Consider the following 20871-nt stretch of genomic DNA (forward strand, 5'->3'; position numbering starts at 1 on the left):
TTTATAGACTGTTTATCCTTAGAAAACCATAAAGTGATTATTGGCAAGATGTAAAACCCTGTTGGGAACATCATAAAGTACTTACAAATACCAAAGCCTCAAAAATACCAACTGAAACAGTACATTTCAGCGCTGGCATTGTAGTGTAACAGGTAAAGCCACTGCCTGCAATGCTGGCTTCCCATATGGGTGCCAATTTGAACCCTGGCTGTTCCACTTCTGATCCAGCACAATCCCCACCCCCTTTTTTTTTTTTTTTGGAAAATTTATTTTATTTATTTGAAAGGCAGAGTGAGATAAAGGGAAAGAGAGAGGTCTCCCATCCACTGGTTCACTCCTCAGATGACAACAGCAGCTGGTGCTGGGCCAGGCCAAAGCCAGGAGCCAGGAGCTTCATCCATGTCTCCCAAATGGGTGGCAGGGGCCCGAGCACTTGGGCTATCTTCTGTTGCCTTCCTAGGAGCGCTAGTAAGGATGGATCAGAAGAAGAGCAGCCAAGATTCAAACCATCACTCATAGGATGCCAGCATCCCAGGCAGTGGCTTAACCAGCTACTCCACAATGCTAACCTCCACAGCTAAGGCTTAACAGTCACAACATAGTTAACCTTGGAAAAATCTATGTCTGCTTGAAGAAGCTATCTGCTTTTCTGAGTAAGGGTAAACCAGGAGTTTGCCTATTTGTGCTTTTAACTTTCTTCATCTTGGCACAAGATCTCAGTAGGAATAAAAATGGTTCTACCTCATACATGTTCTGCAGTTTTTTCCTTGTGTGTGTATGCTTTTTTTTTTTTTTTTTTAAGATTCATTTATTTACTTGAAAGAATTATAGAGAAGGAAAGAGACAGAGATATCTTTCATATGGCCACAATGGCTGGGCTTGGGGTTGGGGTTGGGCCGGGCCAAAGCCAGGAGCCAGAAGCTTCTTTCAGCTCTCCCTTATGGGTGGCAGGGGTCCAAGCACTCAGGCCATCTTCTGCTTTCCCAGGTGCATTAGCAGGTACCTAGATCAGAAGAGGACCACCTGGGACATGAACTGCCTGTATGGAATGTTGGCATCACAGGCAAAGGCTTAACCTGCTGCGCCACAATGCCAGCTCTATGAGCTTTACTCTCCAAATAACTACAACTTCTGGGGCTGGGTCAGGCCAAAACCGCGAGCTTGGACCTCATTCCAGGTCTCACATGCGGATGGCAGGAACCCAATTGCTTGAGTTACCACTGCCTCCCAGGGTCTGCATTAGTAGGAAGCTGGAGTCAGGAGCCAGAGGTGAGATTTTGAACCCAGATACTCCAGTGTGGGATACAGGTGTCTTAACTGCTAAGCTGAAGGCTCACCTCTTTGTAAACTGTTAACTCATCACAGTGATACAATAAGGTGGAAATTTGAGAATTAGACTACATGTTCTATTGTAGTCTGAAAGGTAAAGTACCCTAAGTGATAGTAAGTTTGTAAGTGACAGTACTGTTAAAGAGATCTCTGAACTGGGATGCTCCTGTTCAATTTGCATTAGGCTGAAACAGGTCTTGTCAGTTACATTCCTTCGGATTTTTCGTAGAGGACAAAAGTTATCATAGGACTAGCAGATACCTGAAAGAAATGAAAGCAAATATCTACACAAAACTTGTACAATAATGTTCATAGCAGTATTCATAATTGCCAAAAAGTAGAAACAACTCAAGTGTGTATCAGTTGGTAAATGGTAAAATAGGCATATCCATAAAATGGAATATATTTGACAATAAAAAGGAATGATTTACCGGTATATGTAACATGTGTGAACCTTGAAAATATGCTAAGTAAAAGAAGCCCAAATCTTCATGGTAGTGATTGTAGAGAAAATATATGCTACATATATGTGTGTTTTTTAATAACATACACATAAATGTACAAAAATACTTTAAAGCAGTCATATCTAATAATATTAAAGAATATACCATATCTCTAAGGCTTTTTGTGGAATTCCTGAGCTTAGCAAAATCAGTATTACATGACATAATTTTATGACAAATTAATTTGATTATCTAGTGATAAAATAGTTATGCTGCAGAATAATTGGGCATAAACGGTAAGTATTGTCATAAGTGACTAATCAATAGTACTCTGACCCCCAAAAAAGGAATTTTTATTTTTCTCATTTTTTCACTATAATTGACATTAGTGTTTAATTTGCTATATTACCAGACATTTGGTTTTCTCTGATAATGAATGAAATGAATTTTCATTGCTTATTGATACACATGTGCCAAAAACAAAGAATTTGCATCTGCTGTCTAGGAAACGCGAATTTCTTGCCATTACCTAGAGTCCTTCCATGGGTAGTTTGTCGCTGAGTTTTCTGTTCTGTCCCGGTCTTTTCCCTCACTGCATGGTAATGTCTTGGGTGTCCTGGATGGTTCAAAACCATCAGCTGCTGAGACTGGAATCTTGGGGCCCTGACGAGGCAACAACCACACCGTGATTCCCTCATTTGGGAAAGGGAGGAGGCCCATATTATGCTGTGTTGTCAGAAGGTGGCAAAAAGCTATGGGGAGAAGCAGCTGTGGATTTTTGATATGCAGGATTGTTGATGACATAATAGGAAATGATTGGAAGGAGGCCAGATTATGCTTAGCCAGGAAAAGAGGTCAAGATGCAAGCAGCTTACTGCTTCCTAACTCACCCTCGTTCCCACCTCTGTTCATAACCAACAGATAATGCATGAGTGTGTGTGTGTGAGAGTGTGCTCCTTTGCCTGAAAATTCACTTTAAAGATGAGACTAATTTGATAAATGTTAACTGAGCATCTTTTGTGCCAGACAACAGAGTTAGTTCAGGGAAAACTGTCAGGCACTGTTCTGGTAGAGTAGGCTTGCTCTCTGGTCTGAGAAAGAAACTATGTATAATATTTTGACTCATGCTTTAAAGAGACAAAATCCTGTTTTCAGAGCTCAGTAAATATAGACCAAAAGTTTTAGTGGCAATCAGTAATACTTTGCTTTAAACTCTGCCTGCTTTCAGAGGCCTGAAATTCCTTTCACATGGGTTTATTCTTAAAATTGAAATAAAAATTTAAAATATTTGAGAAAGATAATCAGACTTATTCCTAAAGTATATTTAGCCAAATGTAAACTCATGATAGCAAATTCTGTTGTTTTTGTGTATAAAGATGTATTATTTGTTTACTTATTTGTTTGAAAGGCAGTGTCGGTGAGGAGGATGGCTGCAACAGCCAAGACCGTGTCAGGCTGAAGCTAGGAGCCAGAACTCTCAGAATCTCCCACATGGGTGGCAAGGGCCTACTCCTAGGCCGTCTGCTGCCTTCCCATGCTCATTTGCAGGAAGATGGATTGAGATGCCAGTGTTGCATGCAACAGCTTAACCTACTGTGCCACAATGCTGGCCTCTCAAATTTTGTTTTGATAGAAAAAAGAAGGGTGGCACCAAAAGATAAAATGTTTTTACTAGACTCAGACCCTTATTTCTTTGTTATTTTTAGAGAAAACTGCATAAATATAAAGATACTGTCTCTTTCATTCCCAGCCCAAACACAATTCAGCAGGAACAGTGTTGCTTCTTGCTATTGACTGAGCAATAGCTATTTTAAAAATTCTAACCACACTGGGGCTGGTGCTGTGGCGCAGCAGGTTAATCTGCTGTCTGCAGTGCTGGCATCCTATATGGGCACTGGTTCGAATCCGGACTGTTCCACTTCTGATCCAACTTTCTATTAATGTGCCTGGGAAAGCATCAGAAGATAGCCCAAGTGCTTGGGGTCCTGCACCCATGTGAGAGAACCAGATGAAGCTCTTAGCTGTTGAGGCATTTGGGGAGTGAACCAGTAAATGGAAGATCGATTGCTCTCTCTCTCTGTAACTCTTTTTTTTTTTTTTTTTAAGTAAATCAAGTAAATCTTTTTTTTTTTTTTTTTAATTAACCGCTATAGAAAGAGGCTATTTTAAAGATTTGTTTGAAAGGCAGAGTTACAGAGAAAGGGAAAGACAAAGTGATCTTCCATCTGCTGGTCCACTACCCAAATGGCTGCAATGGCGAAGGCTGTGCCAGGCCAAGCCTGGAGCTTCTTCCAGGTCTCCCACACGGGTACAGGGGTCTAAGCACTTGAGCCATCTTCTGTGGATTTCCAAGGTATGTTAGCAGGGAGCTGGATCAGAAGTGGAGCAGCTGGATTTTGAACTGGTACCTATATTCTGCAGATTTATTACCCACATTAGATTTATCAGATTCTCATTTTCCTGGCTTAATTAGTTCAGAATTAGTAGAGCAGAAGCTGGTGTTTAAAGTAAGGCATTTTTCTGCCAGCCTACTGCAGTTTAAGCCGTGTTTTAATAACATCTTCCATTTGAAGCTTTCTTTTGAAGTGGTTTTAACCCAAAGAGCCTCAGTTAACATTGGTGGGTATTTTAGGTACTGGATTCTTTGTTCACATCTTCACTCTATAGTGGTCTGTTGGGACGTTTAATGGAAATCCCAGCCACCATGTGATGGAGGATCAATTGAAAATTGTCTTTCCCTTCTGTGCTAGATTACAAATTTGAGGGTTTTTTGTGGGGGGAGGGAATGCTAGTGAAGTTTTAGGAAAAGTCTTAAAGTCCTTTCATTTTGAGTGAGATTCAATCTCCTTTCCTTGAATCAAAATATTTTTTAACTAAACATGTTATGTGATGTATTTTTTGTTAATGGGCTTTAAGTAGTTGGATAAAATAAGCTAATTTAGCTCTTCAGAAAGCATACTATAATTTTCAGAGATAAGGTAATAACCATAGCTTTTAAGTCAACTTAAATTACTAATTATATCCATTCAGATTAGACTGTGTCCCAAATTAGAGTCTAACTTGAGTTTTTTGTATGGTATGGAATTTGCTCAGCCTTTGGCAGGAGTTTTTGTGTTGATAACACATATATAATTTTTCAGTCTGTTTATGTGAACTCTCTTTTCTGACAGACATGTTGCTCCTCTGTTGTCCCTTGAAGATACTATCTTAAAGTTGTGTACCTCTTTAGAATATAAGAGAGAAGTACAAATACAAAAAATTGCACATGAACATTCAGTGGCAAGTGAGCCAGGCCTAGTAGCCCTTTTTTATCCCATTTTGTTTATTTAAAGGCAAAGCAACAGAGACAGCAAGCTTCCATCCTCTGGTTCATTCCCCAAATGTCTGCAACGGGCAGGTCTGGTCCAGGCGGAAGCCAGAAGCCTGGCACTCCATGTGGGTCTCTCATGGGTGGCAGGGACCTAAGTACTTGGGCTATCATTGCTGCCTCCCAGGTGCATTAAGAGAAAACTGAATTGGAAGCAGAGTAGCCAAGACTTGAACCTTTTTAGTGGGAAATCTAGAAGTTTGTGATCAGCATCATTCTTGCTATTTGACCCAATTCCCTCCAGAAGTAAGAGCTTTAAAATTTGGGATTTTTTTTTTTAAGATTTTCAAAGCCATGAGACAACTGAGAGTAATAACTAGGAAGACCAATTATATAACTTGAATATATTTCTATATCTACCTTTCCTAAATTGGTAGAAAAAAATGTTTTGGGAAAAATCAAGGATCCAATATTGAAACCAAATTGTTCACTGAACATTTACCTGATCCCTGCTGTAGACTTACTCTGTACTGTTGCATACACTGCATGAATGATTCCGAAGATTGAACTTCTAGGAGTTACTAGATGCTTGATGTTTATTTTGACATTTAATCTCAAAAATTTGATAGGTAGCCCCATTTTTTCTAATCTGGGAACTGGAATTGAGAAAGGTAAAATGACTTGGAAAGTTTTTCTGACTTTAAAAAAAAAACTCACATCAGATTTCTAAGTCTAGAATAACTGTAGTCGGAGCAAAATATGGTGATTGCTAAGTGAGAGCTAAGACCCTGTTATGACAGTTCAGAAACAACAATCTCATGTTCTTAAGAAGGTCAGTAAGGACTTTGTGAAGGGAAATTAGTTTGACCTTAAGTAGGAAGGAGAGACTTGGATTTAGGCATCCATTCTAGGTAAAGGAAAGTAGGAACCTTGGCCATGTCTTGCCATTTTTGTCTTCAGAATGTCTTCATTGGAGAGACCTCAGATACTCATATTGGATTTGGGAGAGTTTGCTGAGTCTGTCTATAAGGGTAAAGTTAGAATTCTGGGGTTCCCCTTTCTACTTTTGAAACCCCAGATTTGATTAGAAATTTTCTAAAGGTGTATGGGAATGCTTGCTGTACCTTATAGAATACCAAGATTGGTTTGCTGGGCCTGTGAAGAGGCAGTAGTTTTGTTTGTTTGTTTGTTTGTTTTTTGACATCATCTCATTTTCTTTATCTCTACCTCCAACTGTATATCTGAGGTAGCAGTTTGAATATCTTCAGGATGTTGTGGATATAGTCCTAGTCCCTCAGCTTCAGGAATGTATCAAGTGGCTGCTTTGAGTGCCTAGAGACTCCAGATTGGAATAAAACAATTGCTCTTTTGGACAGTGTCCTATAGTTTGAGTAATGCCTCACAAAAGTGATGAAATATTTGTAAGAGGAGAGGAAATTTCTGGGCATGGGGGACTTTTCCAGGCTTACCAAGTATCTAGGGAGAAGATGGCAAATAGAGAAAAACACACAATTTATTTAAATCTTGGCCAGAGAGCCTATTAAGTATTTGAGGAAGAAAAAACTAGGTTTGTAGTCTAGAATAATCACACAATAGGACTGTCTGTCCCATTCCCCTCAGAAGGAGGAAATTGAAATTCCTATTTTACTTAAAATAGTTAGTCCTCCATCTTGAAGTGGTTTTATAAAAATGTTTAGTTATGGACTGCTAGCCTCAATAACAGTTTTGCCAGCTGTTGGTTTTGTGAACTTCCCCAAAACAAAGGTAAATGTTAAACAAAACTCTGCTTTTAGATAGCAGTAGTCTTTTCCAAAGTTTACTGCCCTTTTCCTGGAAGCTGTATAGATAGTTCCGTTTTCCAGGTGGGGTTGCGTGTCGGTCTGTGTGTATGTACACTGTATGTGTTGTACAGGTGCTTCCCTTCTCCCAGCCCTTTTAGAGTTGACGGCTTTGTCTCTGATTGTTCAGTATAACAGTTTACAGATTCACTGAGAGAGCTTGTGTAGTAATGCTTGCTTTATTTTTTTTTCTCTTCCACTCTTGTTTTATTTTTTACTTTTTTTTCCTTTGTGATGTGACATTTTCAGCTGATGTATTGAAAGCAAATCCTTCTAATTTGGGAGCCCAGATCACAAGAGTGAGTTTTTCTACTAGTGTCTTTAGCTGTATATCTTTTTGTGTGTGTGTCTTTCCACCCTTTCCCCCTCCCAATTCAAAGAGATTCAAAATACAGTTCATAAGTATTAGGTAAGAAAACTCCTCTGTCTGTTGAACACCATGCCTTTCCACAAAGCAATGTCCACTTTATATTGGGTCAAATTCCTTTTCCCAATGCTGTTGTGAAATCATAGGCTAATACATATGTTTTGTTTTATTTGCTTTTTATATTATCTGGTGTGTTGAAAATTTTGTTTCTGTCTTCACCACAGATAGATATGTCTGGACTTGGTCACCACTGTGTCATGGCATTTTTCTTTTTTGGTTGTTATTTCTTTTGTTTTAAGAAACTTACACAGTATCTTCTGAGGATAAAAGACCCATTCTGTTACCTGAATTTTAAATAATATCTTCAGCTTGTCTCTATTCTCCCCTTTCATCCTTAGCATGTTCCTCTCAGGGCCATTAATGAGTGAGAAACTAAACACTACTCTCTAATTTCAGCAGACTGACCAGATGAAAGTGGTCAGACATTGGAAGGCCTCTGTTGGGTTTGTTTAACAGTTACAGGAAACTTCTGTTCATGCTGAAAAAGAACACCTCTTTATGGTGAAATGAGAGTATGTTTTCTATTTGATCTGATTCAGATAACCTCCCCATGTAAGCTGTACATTGCTTTTTAAGATGTTTCAGTTGGGTGATTTTCTGTACTAGCTTAACCCCTTTCTGTTCTCTTTGGCCTGTGTTATTACAGTTTATCTCATGGTCCGTTTGTCTAGTTTTGCATCTTGGAAGTGCAGGTGATTAAATAGTCCCTTTTCTTTCTTCCTAGTGTTCTCAGATTTGCTTGTTGCTTCTGAAATCATTTTATTTTGCCTAATAAAGCAGCTATCCTAATTAGAAGTGCAGATACTCCCAAGTGTTACCCAAAGTAATCAACCATTGTGTTTTCAGTTTCTGTAAGAGAATGTAAAAATGTGTCCACTAGTATAATAACCATTGGTAGAGGGTAAATAGTCTAAAGTCTTTACTTTCAGATCCCCAAGTAACCTAAATCACCCACCCTCTCTTCCTTTCTTTTTGTTACCCCAGAGATTAAAAGATCTCAAACAGAGAGAGTTTGCCCGAAATGTCTCCTCAAGATCCCGCAAGGATGAGAAGAAACAAGAAAAGGCCCTTCGGAGACTGCACGAACTGGCAGAGCAAAGAAAGCAAGCTGAATGGTGAGCGTATTTTCTGTTAGAGGCTTTTACAGATCAGTATGATCCTTAAGGTCTTAAAGTTACAGATTTAAGATTTAGGAATTATAAGCCTTGGGTCCGGTGCTGTGGCGTAATGGTTGAAGCCGCCACCTGCAGTGCCAGCTTCCGATAGGGGGTGCAGGTCCAAGTCCTGGCTGCTCCACTTCCTCCACTTCCTTTTTTTTTTTTTTTTTTTTTTTTTTAAAGATTTATCTATTGGGGCCAGCACTGTGGTACAGTGGGTTAATCCTCCTCCTCTGGCACTGGCATCCCGTGTGGGCGCCAGTTCTAGTCTCGGCTGCTCCACTCCTGACCCAGCTGCCTGCTGTGGCCTGGGAAAGCAGTGGAGGATGGCCCAAGTGCTTGGACCCCTGCACCCTCATGGGAGACTCCTGGCTACTGCCTTCGGATCAGCTCATTTCCGGCCGTTGCGGCCATTTGGGGAGTAAACCAGCAGATGGAGGACCTTTCTCTCTCCCTCACACTGTAACTCTACCTCTCAAATAAATAAATAAAATATTTTCTTTAAAAAAAAGATTTATCTATTTATTTGAAAGTCTGAGTTTAACAGAGAGAGAAGGAAAGGCAGAGAGAGAGAGAGAGAGAGAGAGGTCTTCCATCCGCTGGTTCACTACCCAGTTGGCTGCAACAGCCAAAGCTGCGCCAGTCCAAAGCCAAGAGCTTCTTCTGGGTTTCCCACTCGGGTGCAGGGGACCAAGGACTTGGACCATCTTCTGCTGCTTTCCCTGGCCATAACAGAGAGCTGGATTGGAAGTGAAACAGCCGGGACTTGAACCGGTGCCCATATTGGATGCTGGCACTGCAGGCGGCGGCCTTACCTGCTATGCCACAGTGCCGGTCCCTGCTCCACTTGTGATCAAGCTCTCTGCTGTGGCCTGGGAAAGCAGTAGAAGATGGCCCAGGTCTGTGGGCCCTGCACCCGTATGGGAGACCCAGAGGAAGCTCCTGGCTCCTGGCTTCAGATCAGCCCAAATCCGACCATTACAGCTGTTTGGGGAATGAACCAGCAGATGGAAGACTTCTCTCTCTGCCTCTGCCTCTGCCTCTCTGTAACACTCTGTCTTTCAAATAAAAAAATCTTAAAGCTTATAATTCTCTTTTTTTTTTTTTAATTTTTTTAAATTTTTATTCATTTATTTATTTTTGACAGGCAGAGTGGACAGTAAGAGAGAGAGAGAGAGAAAGGTCTTCCTTTTCCGTTGGTTTACCCCCCAATGGCCGCTGTGGCCGGGGCTCTGTGGCCGGCGCACCGCACTGATCTGAAGCCAGGAGCCAAGTGCTTCTGGTCTCCCATGCGGGTGCAGGGCCCAAGGACTTGGGCCATCCTCCACTGCACTCCCAGGCCACAGCAGAGAGCTGGACTGGAAGAGGAACAACCGTGACAGAATCCGGCGCCCTGACTAGGACTAGAACCCGATGTGCCGGCGCTGCAGGCAGAGGATTAGCCTATTGAGCCACGGCGCCAGCCAAGCCTTAATATTTTTAATAAATTTTTCTTTTAAACAAAAAGCATATCTATACTTGCAGTCTAATATAGTGATTTTTTAAAGATTTATTTATTTATTTGAAAGGCAAAGTTACCGAGAGGCAGAGGCAGAGAGAGAGGTCTTCCATCCTCTGGTTCACTCCCCAAATGTCCGCAACAGCTGGAGCTGGACCATTCCAAAGCTAAGAGCCAGGAGCTCCCTTTAGTTCTCCCACATGGGTGCAGGAGCCCAAACACTTAGGTCATCTTCTACTGCTTTCCCAGGCCATAGCAGAGAGGTGGATCGGAAGTGGAGCAGCCAGGACTCAAACTGCCACCCATATGGGATGCTAGGACTGCAAGTGGTGGCTTTGCCCACTAAGCCACAGGGTCAGCCCCTAATGTAGTAATTAAATATATGCACTTTTGAAGCCAGATCCTCTTTACAATCTGTAATTTTGTTGTGTCTTAGCTGTCAGTTGCTCTGCTTCCTTCTCTGTAAGATGGGAATGATAATTTACTTCTTACAGTTCTGGGGAATGATTCAGTTATTATATCAGAAGTGCTTAAAAGTGTGTCTAGCCTATCAAGGTTGGCTCAATATATCAGTAAGTGAGACTACTATTACTGGTATTCCCATTCTCCAACATTCATTTAAATAGAAAAGCAAAGCATTCTACTTTAAAAAAAATTTATTTGAAAGTCAGAGTTACACAGAGAGAGAAGGAGAGACAGAGAAAGAGAGAGGTCTTCCATCTGCTGGTTCATTCCCCAATTGACCGCAATGGCCAGAGCTACGCCAGTCTGAAGCCAGGAGCCAGGAGCTTCCTCCAGGTCTTCCCATTTGGGTACAGGGGCCCATGGACTTGAGCCATCTTCTACTGCTTTCCCAGGCAATAGCAGAGAGCTGGATGGGATGTGGAACAGCTGGTCCTTGAACCGACACCCATATGGGGTGCCAGCACAGCGGGCAGTGGCTTTTCCCACTACGCACAGCACCAGCCCCAGCATTCTACTTTATAACATAAAGGTACTGAAGCACAGCTTCAGGTGTTATAACTGCCTTTTAAGTATTATATAGTTAATATTAAATACTTGAAAATCTACAGCATTCCATTTATTTTCATGCTGGTTTCTTGAATGTTCTTTTTAATGCTCCATCATGGTTTTCATTTATTATCAATTTTTTTCACTAATATTTAGCTTTAGGTGGAATTTACCCCACCGAGGGCTGAATTTCTCAGCAGTTATTAGAGTCTAGAGACCCAATATTTGGCCACAGCACTGGCCCCAGCAGCTCTATAGTCAGCTCATTCCTCCTGGATATACTACAAGGTTGTCTTCTCAAAATATGCACACCAGGCCACTTTCTGGCTTAGGACATATTTTAATACATTTTTTACTACAAGAAATGACTCTTGTTCTCAGTTTTATATGTGAACAGTTTAAAGATGACCAAGTAATCGCAGGAGAATAAAAGATTTTTGATCCACCATCAGCTATTCCTTTATCCTAGAAGTAAGGCATGACCCCATAGTAAATGCTATTGAAGTAACATGGCAAAGACTGAGCAAAAGTTCAGAATAAATACCACCCCCCTTTTTTTAATTCCATTTGAAGGGTTTAAGATTTTGAAATTTCATTTGATTTGAGTTTTTGCTGTCAGGTATACTTTATAAAGCAATGTAAGTATGTCTTGCTATTCAGATCTATTAGGTTCCTACCGTCCAATGGCAGCAGTTCCGATACCAAGAGATACCATGTTATCTGAACATGTTTGGTCCCTGAGTTGAGGACAGCTGGTAGGTTGGGTTCAGATAACAAGAGCTTCATTCAAGTAGATAACTTGTATAGTCCACACACTAGTGCCGGCGCCGCGGCTCACTAGGCTAATCCTCCACCTTGCGGTGCCGGCACACTGGGTTCTAGTCCCAGTCGGGGCGCCGGATTCTGTCCCAGTTGCCCCTCTGCCAGGCCAGCTCTCTGCTGTGGCCAGGGAGTGCAGTGGAGGATGGCCCAAGTGCTTGGGCCCTGCACCCCATGGGAGACCAGGATAAGTACCTGGCTCCTGCCTTCGGATCAGCGCAGTGCACCGGCCGCAGCACACCAGCCGCGGCGGCCATTGGAGGGTGAACCAACGGCAAAGGAAGACCTTTCTCTCTGTCTCTCTCTCTCACTGTCCACTCTGCCTGTCAAAAAAAAAAAAGTATAGTCCACACACTAAATATTTCAGATAAGATAGGTAATTTTTCTTTACTTTCTTTTTTTTTTAGATTGTTTATTTATTTATTTATTTTTAGTTTCTTTAATATTATTTATTTCTTTTTTTTAAACTGAGCTAATCAAGTAGCTTTTTTTTTTATAAATAGGTTTTTTTGTGAAGATTTATTTTGTTTATTTGAAAGACAGAGTTACAGAGAGAGACAGAGAGAGAGGTCTTCTATCTACTGGTTCACTCCCCAAGTGGTCACTATGGCTGGAGCTGAGCCAATGTGAAGCCAGAAGCCAGGAGCCTCCTTCAGGTCTCCTATGTGGGTGCAGGGCCCAAGGACTTGAACCATCCTCCACTGCTTTCCCAGGTACATTAGAAGGGAGCTGTATCAGAAGTCGAGCAGCCAGGACTCAAACCAGAGCCTATATGGGATGCCAGTGCTGCAGGCTGGGGCTTCAACCTGCTGTGCCACAGAGCCGGTCCCTTATTTATTTCCTTATTTGAAAGACAGAATTACAGAGAGAGAAGGAGAGACAGAGAAAGAAGTCTTCCGCCTACTGGTTCACTCCCCAAATGACTACAACAGCCAGGACTGGGCCAGGCTGAAGCCAGGAGCCTAGAACTCCACCTGGGTTTCCCATGTGAGTTGTAGGGGCCCAAGTATTTGGGCCATCTTCCACTGCTTTTCCAGGCACATTAGCAATGAGCTAGATTGGAAGTGGAGCAGCCAGGTCTCAAACCTGCACCTATATAGGATGCTGGCATTGCAGGCAATGGGTTTACCCATTACCCACAATGCCAGCCCAGACTTTTAGTTTCTAAGACAGACATACTGACCACAGGTTGCCATAGAGTAGCACAGAGAGGTCTTGACATTTAATTCAAAAACAGCTTATTTTTTAAAAAAAATTTGAAAGCACATGGGAAATTTGATTTTTTTTCTCTAGCTGAATGAAATATAACCTCTGTGAACAGACGGAAAGCCATACTTCGATAGCAATCTGCTGGATAGGATGATGAACAGATGCAAACCTATACTCTGATAGCATACTGCTGGATAGGATGATAAAGTAAGAGATGAAATTAGGGGTTGGGAATCAGTGGGTTAAGCCACTGCCTGGGACACCTGTATCCCATATTGGAGGGCCAGATATGAATCCCGACTATTCCACTTCCAGTCCAGCTTCCTGCGACTGGACATCCAGGGCCGGTAGCAGATGATCACTAAAGTACCTGGATCCCAGTACTTAGAACTTGGAAGACCCAGATACAGCTGTAGGCTCCTGGCTTCAACTTGGCCCAGCCCTGACCATTGTGGGCATTTGGGGTGTGAACCAGTGGATGAAAGATCTGTCTGTCTGTCTATCGCTGTCCCTCTGCCTTTCAAACACATAAAAAGAAATCAGATGAAAAGAGTTGAAGGTAGACTACCCCCGATGGTGGTGAAGAGGTATTTGAGTTGTGAGATACACTTTACTTTTTGTAGTTTAAGCAGCTTAAGAAGAAACAACAATAACTGGCTAGGTTTTCAGATTGAGACTTTTTCTAACCTCTACCAAGAAAGTTCTGTCCATTAGCACAGGGCCAGAGAGTAACCACCCTAATGAATAGTAGAAACTAAGAGATATGAAATGTACTCCTGAACCTTTTTTGTTTTTCACTTTTCTAAACCATTATGTAGTGCACCTGGAAGTGGTCCCATGTTCAGACCCACCACAGTGGCTGTAGATGAAGAAGGAGGAGATGATGATAAGGATGAATCAGCTGCAAACAGTGGCTTTAGTACCACTGCTGCCAGTGGCCCGGGATCTGAATTCTCCACCGATAAAGGAGGCCCCTTCACTGCCGTGCAAATCACTAACACCACTGGACTAGCACAGGCTACTGGGTTAGCCTCCCAAGGCATCAGCTTTGGCATTAAGAATAATCTGGGGACCCCATTGCAAAAATTAGGAGTGTCGTTTTCTTTTGCCAAGAAGGCTCCTGTCAAACTGGAATCAATAGCATCCGTTTTCAAGGACCATGCAGAGGAAGGGACCTCTGAAGACGGAGCAAAAACAGATGACAAGGGTTCTGACCAAGGGCCACAGAAGGTGGGAGACTCTGATGGCAGCAGTAATCTTGATGGTAAGAAAGAGGATGAAGAGCCTCAGGATGGGGGATCCCTAGCCTCAACGTTATCCAAGTTAAAAAAAATGAAGCGGGAAGAAGGAGCCGGGGCTACAGAGCCAGAGTATTACCACTACATCCCCCCAGCACACTGCAAAGTGAAACCTAATTTTCCCTTCCTACTGTTTATGAGAGCCAGTGAGCAAATGGAAGGTGAAAATAGTCCACGCCCAAAGAATTCCCTGGAGAGCAAAAAAAGCAGTTCTCCCAAACCTAAAGGCTGCGTCAAGGTGGCAGCCAGCCAAGGAGCAGAAAAGACAGTTAGCGAAGTCTCCGAGCAGCAGAAGGAAGTCGGTGCAACTGCCCCCTCAGAGCCCGGGAGCAAAGTGGAGACAAAGACGGCCTCGGGAAGTGATGTGAGTGAGCAGAGTGGGGAGAGCCAGAGTCGGAAGACTTCAGAGAACCAACTGTGTGAGTCTAACCCTTCTAAAGAAACTTCTCAGGCCACCCCAGCAGGGAAAGAAAGTCAGGAGGGGCCCAAGCATCCCACTGGTCCCTTCTTCCCTGTTTTGAGCAAAGATGAAAGCACTGCCCTCCAGTGGCCGTCAGAACTACTGATTTTCACCAAGGCGGAGCCATCCGTCTCATACAGCTGTAACCCTTTGTACTTTGACTTTAAACTTTCACGGAACAAAGATACCAGAGCTAAAGGGACAGAAAAACCAAAGGATAGTGGAGGCTCCTCAAAGGACCATCTGGAAGGTCTTGATCCTGGTGAACCAAATAAAAGCGGGGAAGGGTGCGAGAATGTGCTGCATTCCTCGGGAGGCAGAATGGATGCACCTGTATCAGGATCTGCCTGTAGCAGCCTGAGCAAGCAGGAGCCTGGGGGCAGCCATGGGTCCGAGCCAGAAGACACAGGGAGAAGCCTCCCCAGCAAGAAAGAACGATCTGGGAAGTCTCACCGACACAAAAAGAAAAAGAAGCACAAAAAATCGAGCAAACACAAACGGAAACATAAGACTGACGCAGAAGAGAAAAGCTCTAAGGCAGAGTCTGGGGAGAAGTCTAAGAAGCGCAAGAAGCGAAAACGAAAGAAGAATAAGTCATCAGCCACAGCTGATTCTGAGCGAGGACCCAAACCAGAACCCCCTGGGAGTGGCAGCCCTGCACCGCCAAGAAGACGGCGGCGAGCACAAGATGATTCCCAACGGAGAGCCCTCCCGGCTGACGAAGGGAGCAGTGGCAAGAAGGATGACGGTGCAGGTGGTAGCAGCTCCCAGGATCATGGTGGGAGGAAACACAAAGGTGAACCTCCAGCTGCATCCTGCCAGCGAAGAGCTGGCCCCAAACGGAGCAGTCGGTCTAGCCATCGGAGCCGACCCAGTAGTGGGGATGAGGATAGTGATAATGCTTCATCACACCGCCTACACCAGAAGTCTCCGTCCCAGTACAGTGAGGAGGAGGAGGAAGAGGAAGATTCGGGCAGTGAACATTCCCGCAGCTGCTCCCGATCTGGCCGGCACCATTCGTCACACCGTTCCTCTCGGCGTTCCTACTCCAGTAGCTCAGATGCCTCTTCCGACCAGAGCTGCTACAGTAGACAGCGCAGTTACTCTGATGACAGCTATAGTGACTATAGTGACCGATCACGAAGGCACTCCAAGCGCTCCCATGACTCGGATGACTCAGACTATGCCAGCTCCAAGCACCGGTCCAAGCGACATAAATATTCCTCCTCTGATGACTATAGCCTCAGTTGCAGCCAATCCCGAAGCCGGTCTCGGAGTCATACCCGGGAGCGCTCGAGATCCCGGGGCCGCAGCCGCAGCAGCAGTTGTAGTCGCAGTCGGAGCAAGCGGAGAAGCCGCAGCACTACAGCCCATAGCTGGCAGCGGAGCCGGAGCTATAGCCGGGACCGCAGCCGCAGCACCAGGAGCCCTTCACAGAGATCAGGCTCCAGAAAGGGATCGTGGGGTCACGAGAGCCCCGAGGAGAGGCGTTCTGGGCGTCGGGACTTCATTCGCTCTAAGATCTACCGTTCCCAGTCCCCCCACTATTTCCGATCAGGCCGAGGAGAAGGTCCTGGGAAGAAGGACGATGGCAGAGGAGATGACAGTAAGGGGACAGGCCCACCCTCTCAGAACAGCAACACGGACCCAGGAAGGGGATCAGAAAGTGACTGTAGCCCTGAAGACAAGAATTCTGTCACTGCCAAACTGCTTCTAGAGAAGATCCAGTCAAAGAGAGTGGAGAGGAAACCCAGTGTGAGTGAGGAGGTGCTGGTCACCCCTAATAAAGCTGGGCTTAAGCTCAAGGACCCCCCTCAGGGTTACTTTGGACCCAAACTCCCCCCATCTCTCGGCAGTAAGCCTGTCCTTCCACTGATAGGGAAGCTCCCAGCTAACCGAAAGCCCAACAAGAAATGTGAAGAGGCTGGCTCGGAAAGGGGGGAAGAGCAAGAACAGTCAGAGACAGAAGAGGGGCCCCCAGGGAATAGTGATGCCGCATTTGGGCATCAGTTCCCCTCAGAGGAAGCAGCTGGTCCCTTATCAGACCAACCCCAAGAAGAGCCAAAGCCAGAAGACGCTACTGCTGGTCACCCTGTGGCTCTGCTCGGTACCCCACCACACTCTGACTGCTACCCTGGGAACCCAGCCATTTCCCATAACTACCTCCCTGACCCCAGTGACGGGGACGCCCTCGAGGCCCTGGATAGCAGTAGTCACCCAGGCCCTGTGGAAGCCAGCTTGCTGCCTATCACGCCAGACCTTGACCACTTACCTGGTTACGCCCTTCCCAGCGGGGAACCTGGTATGGAGTCCACAGACGGGGCGGAGGACGCTTCGTTGGCCCCCCTGGAGAGCCAGCCCATCACCTTCACCCCCGAGGAGATGGAGAAGTACAGCAAGCTCCAGCAGGCCGCGCAGCAGCACATCCAGCAGCAGCTTCTGGCCAAGCAAGTGAAGGCCTTTCCCGCCTCAGCAGCCCTGGCCCCGGCCACACCAGCCCTGCAGCCTATCCACATCCAGCAGCCAGCCTCCGCCTCCGCCACCTCCATCACGACTGTCCAGCATGCCATCCTGCAGCATCATGCTGCAGCAGCGGCCGCCGCCATTGGCATTCACCCCCACCCGCACCCCCAGCCTCTTGCCCAAGTGCATCATATTCCCCAGCCCCACCTGACCCCCATTTCCTTGTCCCACCTCACTCACTCAATCATCCCTGGTCACCCTGCCACCTTTCTCGCTAGCCATCCCATCCACATCATTCCTGCCTCTGCCATCCATCCTGGGCCCTTCACCTTCCACCCTGTCCCACATGCTGCCCTCTACCCCACGCTGCTTGCCCCACGGCCTGCTGCAGCAGCGGCCACTGCCCTCCACCTTCACCCACTACTTCACCCCATCTTCTCAGGTCAAGACCTGCAACACCCCCCCAGCCATGGCACATGAGTTGGAGGGTGGGAGCCTAGGGAAGGTGATGGGTAAATCTTCCTGTGGGGGTGTTGAGCCATTGATACCAGCAAGTGGAAGCTGGAATGGGCAGTGTCTGAGAGCCAAAGAATCGAGTTTTGGCTTGCAGGGATGGGTTTAGATTTGAGGTTTGCTTTGGGTTTACTATCAGGGAAATTTTTTTCCTTTCCTCCTTCCTATTTGTCCCTCACTCTCCTGTGTTTCTAAGCAAGGGAACACCCGTAAGTGCTACCCACCCCTCTGCGGCATCTCCAGACTGTCAAGTTTAGGTCGTCCCCTCCTCCCTCTACTCTTTATTCTCTACTCTTCCCTCCTATAAATTTTAAAAGCATTATCCCTCCTTTTTCTCTGGTGGGTTGTCACCAAAGCACTTGTCATGGGTCCATCTGGTCTTGCTTTCTCAGTGCCACAAGGAAGACCACGCTGTCCCTCTGGCTTTGACCAGCCCTTGGAGACCTGGCGTTGTCCCAGGTGAGGTGGAAAGGGAGTCTGTCCTAGAACCAGATGCAACTCAGGCTGCAGTCGGTCCACATCCCACAAAACAGAGCCACACATTGGGCACTGCTGTCCTCATGTCCCTCATCCCAGAAGAGGCATCTGCATATCCCAGGAAAGAAGATCCTATCATGAATAGAAGCTGTGCGGAACATAGAGTCACCCGTGTGCTTCCTGAGAGGAGCGTGCGTGTCTGAAGGGGATATTTTCTTCTGTTGTGTTGATGTTTCCTTCTTAATTTATAGGATTTTTAATGTAAAAATTGCACTGAACTCTATAAACATAAATGCTGCTTTTTGTAGCTCATATAAAAAAGGTTCCATATTTGTAGTATACTGCAATATTTTTTACATTCAGCTCTTTAAGTGATCCTTGTTCTGGTGGCTTTGTGTAAATATGTTTGCCCTAGTTGGATTAAGAAACTTTAAAGGTTATAAAATGAAAACAAAAATAAAGTATTTGTTTTCTGCTAGATGCAAAAATGACTAAGCATGTATATTTTATCAAGCTCATGTATTTTTTGAAGTTACGAACTATAAAAATGCTAAAACTTTTTGCTAGGGCAAAATGTTAAGTCTTCTAGTAAGTAAGTGGTGTCCTCAGTCCTGGGATTTTGAACTAACAGTCGGCATTCAGCTGGGAGTGTGAGGGTGTTCGGTTGGGACAGTCTTCCTCATGCTTTGTTGAGAGACAGGTGGACCCCACAGAGGAGGAGGAAGAGATTGAGTGATTAGCTGGGAAGATTCCCAAGTTACCCTGGGCACCTCGCTCAGGCGGCATTTGCCTTCCTAGTACTTAGCCCCCCTGACTTTTTTTCATGTGCCTTTTGGGTTGGCCAGAAACTGAAGTAGCTTGGGGGCTGGCGGGGCTCCGTTGTTGGGAGATGAGCACGTGTACAGACTTAAGATTCTTTTGCTTCATATTCCATGCCTTCTGCCTAGCTCAGTTTGAGCAGTAAAGCTTCCTTTTTTTTCTTCTTCTTCTTTTCTCCCATGACTTTGACAAGAGGAATTTCATCTGAGCCCCTCTCCCCTCTTCCTGCCTTCCATCCCAGCTCAGCCCTGACTGACGCTGACGCAGAGTTGCTCGTGTGGCAGTTCCCCTAGCCTTGGTGTAGCCGATGCTTCCCTCTTGGGCGTTTCCCCACGTATTCCTGTGGCTAGAATTGGCTGGGGGTCAACTGACAGGACAGGCAACAGACTTACCTGGGCCAAGGCTCTGTGTTCCTGCCTTTCTTCTCAAATTCCCAAAATTAAAAAAAAAAAAAAAAAGGTTTAGAGTCTATGAGCAGACAAGGCTCTGGACTGCGCTGCCTCCTACCTGTTCGGTGCTCCTTGTATGAATCAGAAGCATCACTTTTTGGATAACTAGCACTGGGAAAATGAAATCATCTGTTTGAAGTGAAGGGACTCATTTTCTTTTCTTTTAGCCCATGTAAATATTTAAATAATACAGTATTAACATTTCCATGCTGCTTCCCATTAGCTTGTAGATTGAGCCGTACTCTGGCCGCCTCTCTGCCTTCCTGGGGGCAGTTTTCTTTAACTTTGAGAATAGTGATTTAAAAAACAAACAAAATAACCTATCCTTACTTACAAGCATAACAGATTGTATTTAACTTTATCACATACGATAGAGATATATATGCTGTAAAATGAGGGAAAGGAACTTTCTAATAAACCAATGATTTGTGGAAACTTAGAGTCTGTCATGATTGTTGCCCATCCACTCAAGGTGGGAGGGGTTGGAGCTGTGGGTGAAGAATACCTTTTATGGTGTGGGGCGGAGACAGCTCCCATTTGCTGGTTTACTCCCCAGGATGGGCCAGGGCCAAAGCCAGGAGCCAGGAACTCAATCCAGGTCCCCCACATGGGTGGCAGAAACCAATTGAGCTACCACAGCTGCCTCCCGGAGTCTGCGTTCGCAGGAAGCCACAGGAGCGAGAGTTCAGAAGCAAACGCATATATAACCCTAGGCTGAATGCCCATTCCACAAGCAACGTCTTGTTTGAAGTGGTCAAGGGATGGATTTTTGTGAACTAGTTTGAGATGTTTGGAATTACAATCCTGAGAGCTCAGACTGCCCAAGAAAAGGGGAAAGATGTATGTTGGGGAGAAGTAACAGTAGTTAGATTTCTGTCATCCCTTGATGTCTTGGAGCCTTTCCCATAAAAATTTTCTTCTAGATCCTTTTTTTCCCCCATTGTATATAAATAAATCTATATAAGTTTCCCATTATAAACATAAAATATACATTTTATATATAAATTTGTATATATAAATCTGTAGTAGAATACGTGGCATGTAGGTGCTAAATGGGTTTGGAATTTCTGGCTTCAATTTTTAGGATTTTGGGTTAGTTTGAGGGCAGTGATATTACATGGACTCTACCTGACCTTTGCCCTCTGAATGTAGTTCTGTATACCAGGTTTAAATTACTGTCTTCAGCCCTTTAATGTTACTGCAGTGTCTGGGCACCTGTGCCTTAATTGTTAGAAGGTAGAGACCCCCACTCTTCCATATCAAAAAAATTACAAAACATTCAGGGGGAAATCTAGCGTGGAAAGCTACTGTGCAGTGACAAACCAGTTTCTTCTCCTTGTTTGAGGAGTTGTGC

At 44.6% G+C, this 20871-nt stretch overlaps 1 protein-coding gene across 13 annotated transcripts in view; it reads left to right on the forward strand.

The window, feature by feature from the left end:
• GPATCH8 (G-patch domain containing 8) overlaps nucleotides 1-19952 on the forward strand; it is a 100106-nt gene extending 80154 nt beyond the window's left edge. For 12 of the 13 annotated variants that reach the window (XM_008271582.5, XM_070060611.1, XM_008271583.4 and 9 more), the window contains 2 exons: nucleotides 8329-8459; nucleotides 13857-19952. In XM_008271582.5, the coding sequence (XP_008269804.1) occupies nucleotides 8329-8459; nucleotides 13857-17739 (4014 nt within the window). In that variant the 3' untranslated portion in view covers nucleotides 17740-19952. The remainder of the gene's footprint in view (nucleotides 1-8328; nucleotides 8460-13856) is intronic. The other variant, XR_016223581.1, reaches the window with a different exon arrangement.
• The last annotated feature ends 919 nt before the right edge of the window (nucleotides 19953-20871 follow it).

The sequence above is a fragment of the Oryctolagus cuniculus genome, chromosome 17 (genome assembly GCF_051225735.1).
Source record: "Oryctolagus cuniculus isolate XC-2025 breed Fujian yellow rabbit chromosome 17, ASM5122573v1, whole genome shotgun sequence".
Taxonomy (NCBI): domain Eukaryota; kingdom Metazoa; phylum Chordata; class Mammalia; order Lagomorpha; family Leporidae; genus Oryctolagus; species Oryctolagus cuniculus.